This window comes from Calidris pugnax, unplaced genomic scaffold (genome assembly GCF_001431845.1).
Source record: "Calidris pugnax isolate Ruff unplaced genomic scaffold, ASM143184v1 scaffold77, whole genome shotgun sequence".
Classification (NCBI taxonomy): domain Eukaryota; kingdom Metazoa; phylum Chordata; class Aves; order Charadriiformes; family Scolopacidae; genus Calidris; species Calidris pugnax.
The window spans coordinates 208,002-221,293 of NW_015090788.1; the positions used below are offsets into that span (position 1 = coordinate 208,002).

Consider the following 13,292-nt stretch of genomic DNA (forward strand, 5'->3'; position numbering starts at 1 on the left):
TCTGGAGCTCCGTGACGCTGATCTCCATGTCCTGGGGGAGGAGAGGGGGGTGGGGTCAGTCGGTGACACTGTCACACACACACTCACACACACACACACTCACACACACACACACTCACACACACACACTATCAGACTCACACACACACTAACACTCACACTCACACACACACTAACACTCACACTCTCACACTCACACACACACTCACACAATCTCACACACGCTCACACACTCACACACTCACACACACACAACACAGTCTCTCACACACACACACCCCCCCCACATACACACACTATCACACACACACACACACACTCTCACACACACAGACACACACACACACACACACACAGTCTCACACTCACACACACACTCACACACACACTCACACACACACTCACACACACACTCACACACACACTCACACACACACTCACACACACACTCACACACACACTCACACACACACTCACACACACACTCACACACACACTCACACACACACTCACACACACACTCACACACACACTCACACACACACTCACACACACACTCACACACACACTCACACACACACTCACACACACACTCACACACACACTCACACACACACTCACACACACACTCACACACACACTCACACACACACTCACACACACACTCACACACACACTCACACACACACTCACACACACACTCACACACACACTCACACACACACTCACACACACACTCACACACACACTCACACACACACTCACACACACACTCACACACACACTCACACACACACTCACACACACACTCACACACACACAACACAGTCTCTCACACACACACACACCCCCCACATACACACACTATCACACACACACACACACACTCTCACACACACAGTCACACACACACACACACTCACACAGTCTCACACTCACACACACTCACACTGACACACACACTGACACACAACACACACACTCACACACATACACTCTCACACACACTCTTACACACACTCTCACACAACACACACACTCACACACACTCAAACACACACACTCACACACACAGAGACACACAGACACTCACACACACACTCTCACACACACACACTCAAACACTCACACACAACACACTCACACACACACACTCACACACACACACTCACACACAGACACATTCTCACACAACACACACACTCACACACACACACACAACACAGTCTCTCACACACACACACACACTCTCACACAACACACACACTCACACACACACAACACAGTCTCTCACACACACACACCCCCACATACACACACTATCACAAACACACACACACACTCTCACACACACACAGTCACACACACACACTCACACTCTCTCACAGACACACACAAACACACACAACACACACACACACACACTCACACACACACAACACAGTCTCTCACACACACACACCCCCCCACATACACACACTATCACAAACACACACACACACACTCTCACACACACACACACACTCACACAGTCTTACACTCACACACACTCACACTGACACACACAAACACACACAACACACACACTCACACACACACTCACACTCTCTCACACAGACACACACAAACACACACAACACACACACTCACACACACACTCACACTCTCTCACACAGACACACACAAACACACACAACACACACACTCACACACACACTCACACTCTCTCACACAGACACACACAAACACACACAACACACACACTCACACACACACTCACACTCTCTCACACAGACACACACAAACACACACAACACACACACTCACACACACACTCACACTCTCTCACACAGACACACACAAACACACACAACACACACACTCACACACACACTCACACTCTCTCACACAGACACACACAAACACACACAACACACACACTCACACACACACTCACACTCTCTCACACAGACACACACAAACACACACAACACACACACACACACTCACAAACACACACAACACACACACTCACACACACACTCACACTCTCTCACACAGACACACACAAACACACACAACACACACACACACACAGACACACTCTCACACAACACACACACTCACACACACACACAGAGTCACACACACATAGTCTCACACACACACTCACACACTCACACACACACTCACCGCCCCCGCCAGCTGCTTGAAGAGCTGCTTGAAGTTCTCATCGATTTGGCTTTCGGAGAGCACTTTCTGAGGGGGAAAAAAACAACCAATTTTGGTCAAAAGGTGAAGTCTGGGCACCCTCCAGCATCGCCCGTCCCCCTCACCTCATCCGGGAGCGTGGCTTGGATCTTGTCATCCATTTCCCTGCGGAGGGGAAAGAAAAGAAAGAAAGAAAAAGAAAAGGAGTCACACACACATAGTCTCACACACACACTCACACACTCACACACACACTCACCGCCCCCGCCAGCTGCTTGAAGAGCTGCTTGAAGTTCTCATCGATTTGGCTTTCGGAGAGCACTTTCTGAGGGGGAAAAAAACAACCAATTTTGGTCAAAAGGTGAAGTCTGGGCACCCTCCAGCATCGCCCGTCCCCCTCACCTCATCCGGGAGCGTGGCTTGGATCTTGTCATCCATTTCCCTGCGGAGGGGAAAGAAAAGAAAGAAAGAAAAAGAAAAGGAGAGTTTTCACCTCGGGGGGAAGTCGCCGGGGTTCGTTAGCGCCTAACGAAGGGAGCGGCACTTACTCGGTGCCGGCTTTTTTCTCGGAGAAGACGCGGAGAACGAAGTCCCCTTCCTTGTTGGGCTCGAAGGTGGAGGGCACCACGATGTACTCGCCGGGCGGGAGGCGGAAGCGGGTGCTCACCTCCCGCAGGTTGATGAACTGCTCGGAGCGGGCGCGCGAGGCGTTGGCCAGGAAGAAATCCCTCTTCAGGTGGACGCCCGACTTCCCCACGTGCTGCCGGAAAACGGGGTTCAAAACACCCCAAAAAAACCCAAAAAACCCCCAAAAAAACCACTCGCCCAACAGCCTTTCCTTGCTTACGGCACCGCCGACGCGTCGTACCCACCTCGGGAGGAACCTGGAGGAGAAGAGAGGAAAGGTCTCACCATGGTGGGTGATGTTGGGTGACATTGGGTGACATCAAGTGATGTTGGGTGACACCAGGTGACACCGGGTGACGTTGGGTGACACCAAGTGATGTTGGGTGACACCGGGTGATGTTGGGTGACACCAGGTGATGTTGGATGACACCAGGTGATGTTGGGTGACATTGGGTGACACCAAGTGATGTTGGGTGACACCGGGTGATGTTGGGTGACACCAGGTGACACTGGGTGACATTGGGTGACACCAAGTGATGTTGGGTGACACCAATTGGGTGACACCAGGTGACACTGGGTGACACCAGGTGACGTTGGGTGACACCAGGTGACACCAAGTGATGTTGGGTGACACCAGGTGACGTTGGGTGACACCGGGTGATGTTGGGGGACACCAGGTGACAATGGGTGATGTTGGGTGACACCAGGTGATGTTGGGTGACACCAGGTGACACCGGGTGACATTGGGTGACACCAAGTGATGTTGGGTGACACCAGGTGACGTTGGGTGACACCAGGTGACACCGGGTGACATTGGGTGACACCAGGTGATGTTGGGTGACACCAGGTGACACTGGGTGACATTGGGTGACACCGGGTGACGTTGGGTGGCACCAAGTGACATTGGGTGACACCAAGTGATGTTGGGTGACACTGGGTGACACCAAGTGATGTTAGCTGACACCAAGTGATGTTGGGTGACACCGGGTGACACTGGGTGACATTGGGTGACACCGGGTGACGTTGGGTGACACCGGGTGATGTTGGGTGACACCGGGTGACGTTGGGTGACGCCGGTACCTCGTAGACAGCGAACCCGATGGTCTCCATGTCCTTGCCGTAGCGGCGCTCGCGGCGCCGGTCCTTCTGCATCAACGCCAGCAGGAAGCTACAGCCGGGCTCCCTCCCGCCGAATTCATCCCCGTCGTCATCCACCTCCTCCAGCTGGATCTTGAACTGGGGGTTGATCCAGAAAGTGGCTGGAAAAAAAAAACAACAAAAAGAAGCAAGAATAGGTTCAAATCTGTGTCGAAACCACCAGGTTTTTGGTTTTTTTGGAGGGTGGAAGCCCCCTGGGTGGTGCCCACCGGGGTAGTTACGGCAGCCGCCGGCCGTGCTGCCGCGCCGCCACGTCCCGTCGTAGAGTTGTGTGTTCCACTTGCGGAATTTTCGGGATTGGAGAGCGTCCGGGGTGAGGTTGCAGATCTCCAGGCGGGTGAATTCCCGGAGGAAATCCCGGAAGGACATCCTGGAAGCACAAAAAACCCAAAAAACCAAAAAAAGGGGAAAATTCAGGAAAGGAAGTTTCTCTTCTTTTCCCCCCGGTATCTTCTTTCCTGACTTACCAAAATTCCCCGTCCTCCATCTTCACCACCAGCTGCTGCCTCAGCGCCGGCTCCACCGCGTTCCACTCGGCCGAGCTGCGGGCGGCAAACGGCTCTCACCCCCTGCTTCGTTAATTAACGCTAACGAAGCCCCCCCACCTCTGCCGTGGCAGCCCCTCACCTGTCACTCCAGGGTCCCGTCCACTCCACTTCCCCCCAGGGGTTGCGCATTCGGATCAGGCCCAGGGATTGCCCGCGGTAGTTGATCTGCCAAAGGCACCATCAGGGCTTGAGGACCCCAAAACCGCCTGTTTTTACCCCAAAAAATGGTGCCATCCCCTCACCTGCTTGGCCCCCGTCACCGAGTAGGCGTGTCCCTTCACCAGCTTCTTGAAGGTCACCGCCTCCATGTCGAAGGCGCTCGTTATCTGTGAGGAAACGAGGTGGGGGTGGCCGCCTGTAACGACCTTCTCCGCCACAGCAGCCCCCAAAATGTTCATTTTTTAACCCCCAAAAAAAGAAAAAATTGGTGGTTTTGCTCACGTCGATGGAGCAGCCGAGGAGGGAGCCGCGCTCCAGCGCCTTGAGGATGATTTGGTAGAGATCGGGCGGGGGCTTGCGCAGGTCGTACCACTCGGTGACGCCGCCGGTGAAATCCTCGAAGCCCTCCGAGGTGCTGCCCCCCGAGAGCGCCTCGTAGCACCCGTTCACCCTGCGGAAGCGCCACGCACCCGTTTTGGGGCTGTTTGGCCCCAAAAAAATGAAACGAAGAGGAGGAAGGAAGGAGGGATGGGGATGAGGACGTACTTGGCGTAGGCTTTCTCCAGGAGGGCGCTCCAGAACTCGCTGCCCTCGGCCGAGTGGACGAAGAGGAGTTTGCCGTCTTTGGTGGGCAGGTAGTCGTCCACCACCACGTCCAGCCACTCCCCGAACTGCCAGATCTGAGGAGGAGGAGGAAGAGGAGGAAGAGAAGGAAGAGGAGGAGGAGGGGGAGGTGGAGAAATAGGAGGAAAGAGGAGGAGGAGGAAGAGGAGGACAAGAAGGAAGAGGGGAAGGAAGAAGAGGAAAAGGAGGAAAGAAGAGGAGGAGAAATAGGAGGAGGAGGAGGAGGAAGAGGAGGAAAGAGAAGGAAGAGGAAGAGGAGAAGGAGGAGGAAGAGGAGAAAAGAGGAAGAGGAGGAAGAAGAAGAGAAGGAGAACGAAGAGGAGGGGAAAGAAGAGGAGATGGAAGAGGAGGAGGAGGAACAGGAAGAGGAGGAGGAGGAAGAGGAGGAAGAGAAGGAAGAGGAGGAGGAGGGGGAGGTGGAGAAATAGGAGGAAAGAGGAGGAGGAGGAAGAGGAGGACAAGAAGGAAGAGGGGAAGGAAGAAGAGGAAAAGGAGGAAAGAAGAGGAGGAGAAATAGGAGGAGGAGGAGGAGGAAGAGGAGGAAGAAGAAGAAGAGAAGGAGAAAGAGGAGGAAGAGGAGGGGGAGGAGGAAAAGGAGGAAAGAAGAGGAGGCGAAATAGAAGGAGGAAGAGGAGGAAAGAGGAGGAGGAGGAAGAGGAGGAAAGAGAAGGAAGAGGAAGAGGAGAAGGAGGAGGAAGAGGAGAAAAGAGGAAGAGGAGGAAGAAGAAGAGAAGGAGAACGAAGAGGAGGGGAAAGAAGAGGAGATGGAAGAGGAGGAGGAGGAACAGGAAGAGGAGGAGGAGGAAAGAGGAGGAGGAGGAAGAAGAAGAAGAGAAGGAGAAAGAGGAGGAAGAGGAGGGGGAGGAGGAAAAGGAGGAAAGAAGAGGAGGCGAAATAGAAGGAGGAAGAGGAGGAAAGAGGAGGAGGAAGAAGAGAAGGAGAAGGAAGAGGAAGAGGAAGAGGAGAAGAAGGAGGAAGAGGAGAAGGAGGAGGAGGAGGAAGAGGAAGGAAAAGAAGAGAAGGAGAAGGAAGAGGAGGAGGAGGAGGTGGAGGAGGAAGAGGAGACGGAAGAGGTGGAGGAGGAAGAGGAGGAAAGAGGAAAAGGAGGTGGAGGAGGAAGAGGAGACAGAAGAGGAGGAGGAAGAGGAGGTGGAGGAAGAGAAAGAGAAGGAGGAGGAGGAGGAAGAAGAAAAGAAGGAGAAGGAAGAGGAGGAGGGGAAGGAAGAGGAGGAGGAAGAGGAGGTGGAGGAGGAAGAGGAGGTGGAGGAGGAAGGAAAAGGAGGAGGAAGAAGAAGAGGAGAAGGAAGAGGAGGAAGGGAAGGAAAAGGAGGAGGAAGATGAGGTGGAGGAGGAAGAGGAGACAGAAGAGGAGGAGGAAGAGGAGGTGGAGGAAGAGAAAGAGAAGGAGGAGGAGGAGGAAGAAGAGGAGGAAGAGAAGGAAAGAATAGGAAGAGGAGGAGGAAGAGGAAGAGGAGGAGGAGGAGGAAGAGGACCCACAAAATGGTGGAAAGGAGCCCCAAAATGTGGAGGGACCCTCTCAAAATGGTGGAGGGGAGCCCCGAAATGGAGGAGGAGCCCCCCAAAAGTGTGAGTGTGAGTGTGAGTGTGTGTGAGTGTGAGTGTGAGTGTGTGGTGCCTGACCTGGAAGTGGAAGATGCCGGCGTAGCCGTGCTGGAAGCTCTGCCCGTGCGGCACCACGCGGTGGAGGAGGCTCTCGTTGAGCGTGAGGGAGGCGATGGCCGCCAGCAGCCAGCAGTCACCTGCGGGGCACCACCACGCCTCAGTTTTGGGGTAAAAAAGGCCATTTTCCGCTCACTCACCACCTATATATATTTTTTCCACTCTGACAGCGTTTAGGGGGACACCACGGCCGGTTCTGCCACGAGGTACGAAGGTGTCACCGGGAAACGAGCCACGACTGGGCACAACCCACCCCCGAGGAGCTCGGATTTAAGGTAAAAAAAGGGAAAATTGGGAAAATTGGGAAAAGGGAGGCGCGGCCCCGGTCCCTACCCAGCGCTCCCTGGCAGATGTCGGTGCGCGTGGCCCCGTCCACGATGAACTGCGGGTTCCGACACAGCTCCTGCGGGGAAACACCCCCAATTCTGTCACCAAAATACACCCAAATCGGGCAAAATTCACCCAAACCCACCCAAATCCACCCAAATACACTGAAATCCAACCAAAATCCCAGCAAAATCCAACCAAAACCCACCCAAATACACTGAAACCCACCAAAATCCACCCAAAACCCATCCAAATCCACTGACACCCACCCAAACCCACCAAAATCCAACCAAAACCCACCCAAATACACTGAAACCTACCCAAATCCACCCAAAACTCATCCAAATCCACTGAAACCCACCAAACCCCACCAAAATCCAACCAAAACCCACCCAAATACACTGAAACCCACCCAAATCCACCCAAAACCCATCCAAATCCACTGAAACCCACCAAACCCCACCAAAATCCAACCAAAACCCACCCAAATACACTGAAACCCACCCAAATCCACCCAAAACCCATCCAAATCCACTGAAACCCACCAAACCCCACCAAAATCCAACCAAAACCCACCCAAATACACTGAAACCCACCCAAATCCACCCAAAACCCATCCAAATCCACTGAAACCCACCAAACCCCACCAAAATCCAACCAAAACCCACCCAAATACACTGAAACCCACCCAAATCCACCCAAAACCCATCCAAATCCACTGAAACCCACCAAACCCCACCAAAATCCAACCAAAACCCACCCAAATACACTGAAACCCACCCAAACCCACCCAAAACCCATCCAAATCCACTGAAACCCACCAAACCCCACCAAAATCCAACCAAAACCCACCCAAATACACTGAAACCCACCAAAACCCACCCAAAACCCATCCAAATCCACTGAAACCCACCAAAACTCACCAAAATCTGCCAAAACTCACCAAAATCTGCCAAAACCCACTTGAATCCACCCCAAATCCACTGAAACATCCTGAAATCCACCAAAACCCAACCGAATTCTGTTCTCTATGAATCCACCAAAATCCATCCAAATGCACCAAACCCCACACAAATCCAGCGAAACCCACCCCAAATCCACTGAAACCTACTGAAATCCACCAAAATCCAAGCAAATCCAGCAAAATCCACCCCAAATCCAGCAAAACCCACCAAAACCCAGGAAAATGCATCCAAAATCCACTGAAACTCACTGAAATGCACCAAAATCCATCCAAATCCACCAAAATTGACCCAACCCCACCCCAATTCCACCGAAACCCACCAGAATCCATCCAAATCCACCAAAATCCACCCAAAACCCACCGAAACCCAACAAAACCCACCCAGAATGCACCGAAAGTTACGAAAATGCAGCAAAACCCATCCAAATCCACCAACATCAACCAAAAACCCGCTCCAACCCCACCGAAACCCACCCATATCCATCCCAATCCAGCAAAATCTCCCCAAACCCACCCCAAATCCCGCAAAACCCAGTCAAATCCACTAAACCCCCCCAAAATCCAACCAAAACCCACCCAAATACACTGAAACCCACCAAAACCCACCAAAATCCAACCAAAACCCACCCAAATCCACTGAAACCCACCAAAACCCACCAAAATCCACCCAAAACCCACTTGAATCCACTGAAACCCACCAAAACTCACCAAAATCAGCCAAAACTCACCAAAATCTGCCAAAACCCACTTGAATCCACCCCAAATCCACTGAAACATCCTGAAATCCACCGAAACCCAACCAAATCCACCCAAACCCAACTGAATTGTATTCTATTCTCTATGAATTCACCAAAATCCATCCAAATCCACCAAAACCCACTCAAATGCACCGAAAACCACTGAAATCCACCACAAATCCACTGAAACCTACTGAAATCCACCAAAATCCATCGAAACCCAGCAAAATCCACTGAAACTCACCGAAATGCACCAACATCCATCTAAATCCACCAAAATCCACCCAACCCCACTCCAAAACCACCGAAACCCACCAGTATCCATCCAAATCCACCAAAATCCACCCAACCCCACTGAAACCCAGCAAAACCCACCCAGAACGCACCAAAATCCACCCAAATCTACCAACGTCAACCAAAAACCCGCTGCAACTCCACCAAAACCCACTGATATCCATCCTAATCCAGCAAAATCTCCCCAAACCCACCCCAAATGCCGCAAAACCCAGTCAAATCCACTAAAACTCATCAAAACCCACCAAAACCCACCAACCCTCCCCAAAAAAACCCCCCACCCAAATTGGGATCTGTGTGATTTTTCCCCTGGGAGCTGCTGCAGCGGGAGGGGGTTTGCGGCGCCGCCGAGCAGCAGTTCCAGGGAGGTTGGCATTGTGGGGGGGAGCGTGACTAATTAGCACCCCTCCCGTTAATTAGCCTCACCGTGGGCCTCTTCCACTGGACGCCGTGGGTCTTGGCGGTGCCGGGCCCCAGCTCGCGGAAGCCGAGGGAGGCGGGAGCCGGCGGGAAGGCGGGATCGCGGAAGAGGGCTCCGGAGCGTCGGCATTCCTCCTGCAGCCGCCCGAAATCCTGCCCCAGGTACCGCAGCGCCTGCGCGTGCTGCCCCAGCCCCTGCGCCTTGGCCCGCTGCCGCTGCACCTGCGCCGACACCCCCGTGCAGAACACCGGCACCACCGGCGCCTCCATCTGGGGGGAAACACCGGGAATGGGGTGAAAATCAGGGAAATAGGGCGATTACGGGAGACAATGGGGGAAATGGGGCAAAAAAAGGGGAAATGAGGCAACTGGAGAGAGAAAATGGGGGAAATGGGGCAACTGGAGAAGAGAAACCTGCACTGAACCCTTGGTACAGACACCGGCACCACCAGCGCCTCCATCTGGGGGGAAACACCGGGAATGGGGTGAAAATCGGGGAGATCGGGTGATTCTGGGAGAAAAACACAAGGAAATGGGGCAATTGGGGAGGGAAAATGGGGGAAATGGGGCAAAAAAGGGGGAAATGGGGCAACTGGAGAGAGAAACCTGTGCTGACACCCCCGTGCAGAACACCGGCACCACCGGCGCCTCCATCTGGGGGGAAAACACCGGGAATGGGGTGAAAATCGGGGAGATTGGGTGATTCCAGGAGAAAATGGGGGAAATGGGGCAAAAAAAGGGGAAATGGGGCAACTGGAGAGAGAAACCTGTGCTGACACCCCCGTGCAGAACACCGGCACCACCGGCGCCTCCATCTGGGGGGAAACGCAGGGAATGGGGTGAAAATTGGGGAGATCAGGTGATTCTGGGAGAAAGACACAAGGAAATGGGGCAAAAAAAGGGGAAATGGGGCAATTGGAGAGAGTAAAAGGGGGGAAACGGGGTAATTGGAGAGAGAAATGTGTGTCAACCCCCTGATACAGAGACCAGCACCACCAGCGCCTCCATCTGGGGGGAAACACAGGGAATGGGGTGAAAATCGGGGAGATCGGGTGATTCCGGGAGAAAGACACAAGGAAATGGGGCAACTAGAGAGAGTAAAAGGGGGGAAATGGGGCAATTGGAGAGAGAAAATGGGGGAAATGGGGTAATTAGAGAAAAGAAACCTGTGTCAACACCACTGATACAGATACCGGCACCACCGGCGCCTCCATCTGGGGGGAAAACACAGGGAATTGGGCAAAAATTGGGGAAATTGGGCGATTCCGGGAGAAAAACACAAGGAAATGGGGCAAAAAAAGGGGAAATGAGGCAACTGGAGAGAGAAAATGGGGGAAATGGGGTAATTGGAGAAAAGAAACCAGCGCTGACCCCCCTGATACAGACACCGGCACCACTGGCGCCTCCATCTGGGGGGAAATGCAGGGAATGGGGTGAAAATTGGGGAGATCGGGCGATTCCAGAAGGAAAACACAAGGAAATGGGGCAACTGGAGAGAGAAAATGGGGAAAATGGGGCAATTGGAGAGAGAAAATGGGGGAAATAGGACAAAAAAAGGGGGAAATGGGGCAATTGGAGAGAGAAACCTGCGCCGACACCCCCGAGCAGAACACCGGCACCACCGGCGCCTCCATCTGGGGGGAAAACACAGGGAATTGGGCAAAAAAATAGGTGAAATGGGGCAATTCCAGGAGAAAATGGAGGAAATTGGGTGAAAATGGGGGAAATGGGGCAAAAAATAGGGGAAATGGGGCCATTGGAGAAGAGTAAAAGGGGGGAAATGGGGTGATTAGAGAAAAGAAACCAGTGCTGACACCACCGATACAGACACCAGCACCACCGGCGCCTCCATCTGGGGGGAAAACACGGGGAATTGGGCAAAAATCGGGGACATCAGGCAATTCCAGGAGAAAATGGGGGAAATGGGGCAAAAAAGGGGGAAATGAGGCAACTGGAGAGAGAAAACGGGGGAAATGGGGTAATTAGAGAAAAGAAACCTGTGCTGACACCACCGATACAGACACCGGCCCCACCGGCGCCTCCATCTGGGGGGAAAACACGGGGAATTGGGCAAAAATCGGGGACATCAGGCAATTCCAGGAGAAAATGGGGGAAATGGGGCAAAAAAGGGGGAAATGAGGCAACTGGAGAGAGAAAACGGGGGAAATGGGGTAATTAGAGAAAAGAAACCTGTGCTGACACCACCGATACAGACACCGGCACCACCAGTGCCTCCATCTGGGGGGAAAACACCAGGAATTGGGCAAAAATGGGGGAAATGGGGCAATTAGAGATAGAAAACGAGGGGAATCGGGGCAATTCGAGGAGAAAACAGGGGAAATGGGGCAAAACCGGGGCAAATCGGGCAATTAGTGAAAAGAAAACGGGGGAAATGGGGCAATATGAGAAAAAAATGGGGGCAGTTGGGCATTTTGAGGAGAAAACGGGGGAAATTGGGCAACAGTGGGGATTTTGGGGGGGGTTAGAGGATTTTGGGAGATCTGGGGGGTTTTGAGGGGTTTGGGGTCTGCTTTAGGTGAGAGAGGCGTGAGAGAAAATAAAGGATTTTGCCCCAAAAAGCCCCACATTTGGGTTTTATGATTATCCCCACCCATACTGATCCCGCGGAGATCTTAATTTTGGGGGAAAATGCTAAAAAAACCCAAAACTCCCCCAAAATATGGTCCTGTCTGGGTTACGCAGGGTCGGGGACGATTGGGGTGATTTCGGTGACCTGAGCATGTCCCTGTTTTGGGGTGAAAAGAGGGAATTTAGGGGGCGGGGAAGCTCTCACCACCGCCTTTGGCAGCCGTGTGACAGCTGTAACCCGAGTGGGCCCAAAATAGTTGGATTTAACCCCAAAACGGCCTCGTGGTAATTAACAAAAACAAATAAATGACAATTTACGGGGCGCCGGGGCAGCCCCAAACGTTGAGGAAACGAGGGGAAACGGCCCCAAAACAGGTCCCACCAGTTTCCAGCGTGTGTCACGGCCGCTCCCCAAGAGCACAGCCCCGAGCGCTGCCCGCCGGGCCCTGACTCGTCAGGGCCTTAATTAAGCAAAAGGGAATCTTAATTAAGCGTTGGGGAGCTTAATTAAGCACTAATTGGGGCTGCAGAGGGAGTGACAGAAAGGTGACACCAACAGCAGTGTGTCCCCCCCCCGGAATGTGGCCCAACAGGGGGGGTTCCCCCCACCCCAAAGGCCGGTGCTGCCCTGGGGGGGGTCAGAGACACCCTAAAAGTGGGGATTATGCCCCAAAAAAGCCCAAATTGTCCCCAAAATGAGGGCTGGGGGCAGGAGGGGAAGGCTCTAACCCCCCCCTGTGACACCCCCCCTCCCCGAGAGCAGGTTTTTGGGGCAGGGTGGAGGCCTCGCTCACAGGGCCCCCCCTCCCCGTTAACGAAGTTCTCGTTAACGAGTTTCCCCGTTAACGAAGTTCCCACTAATGAATTTCCCCACTAACGAGGTGTCCCCCCCCACAACTCTCCTGTGCCCCCGGGGGCCCCTCCACTTCCCTGTGCCCCCCCTAAAGAGAGTGG

At 53.3% G+C, this 13,292-nt stretch overlaps 1 protein-coding gene across 1 annotated transcript in view; it reads right to left on the bottom strand.

The window, feature by feature from the left end:
- Nucleotides 1–10,036, bottom strand: part of CAPN1 (calpain 1, (mu/I) large subunit) — a gene marked incomplete at its 3' end in the record, with an annotated part of 12,569 nt that extends 2,533 nt beyond the window's left edge. Inside the window, exons 1-15 of the mRNA XM_014966561.1 lie at nucleotides 9,756–10,036; nucleotides 7,341–7,410; nucleotides 6,969–7,087; nucleotides 5,250–5,383; nucleotides 4,986–5,154; nucleotides 4,787–4,870; nucleotides 4,624–4,709; nucleotides 4,464–4,538; nucleotides 4,206–4,366; nucleotides 3,919–4,097; nucleotides 3,084–3,095; nucleotides 2,760–2,971; nucleotides 2,614–2,653; nucleotides 2,471–2,536; nucleotides 2,194–2,259 (exon numbers count right to left, since the gene is read on the bottom strand). Coding sequence (XP_014822047.1) covers nucleotides 2,194–2,259; nucleotides 2,471–2,536; nucleotides 2,614–2,653; nucleotides 2,760–2,971; nucleotides 3,084–3,095; nucleotides 3,919–4,097; nucleotides 4,206–4,366; nucleotides 4,464–4,538; nucleotides 4,624–4,709; nucleotides 4,787–4,870; nucleotides 4,986–5,154; nucleotides 5,250–5,383; nucleotides 6,969–7,087; nucleotides 7,341–7,410; nucleotides 9,756–10,019 — 1,737 coding nt within the window. The remainder of the gene's footprint in view (nucleotides 1–2,193; nucleotides 2,260–2,470; nucleotides 2,537–2,613; nucleotides 2,654–2,759; nucleotides 2,972–3,083; nucleotides 3,096–3,918; nucleotides 4,098–4,205; nucleotides 4,367–4,463; nucleotides 4,539–4,623; nucleotides 4,710–4,786; nucleotides 4,871–4,985; nucleotides 5,155–5,249; nucleotides 5,384–6,968; nucleotides 7,088–7,340; nucleotides 7,411–9,755) is intronic.
- Nucleotides 10,037–13,292: the final 3,256 nt, after the last annotated feature.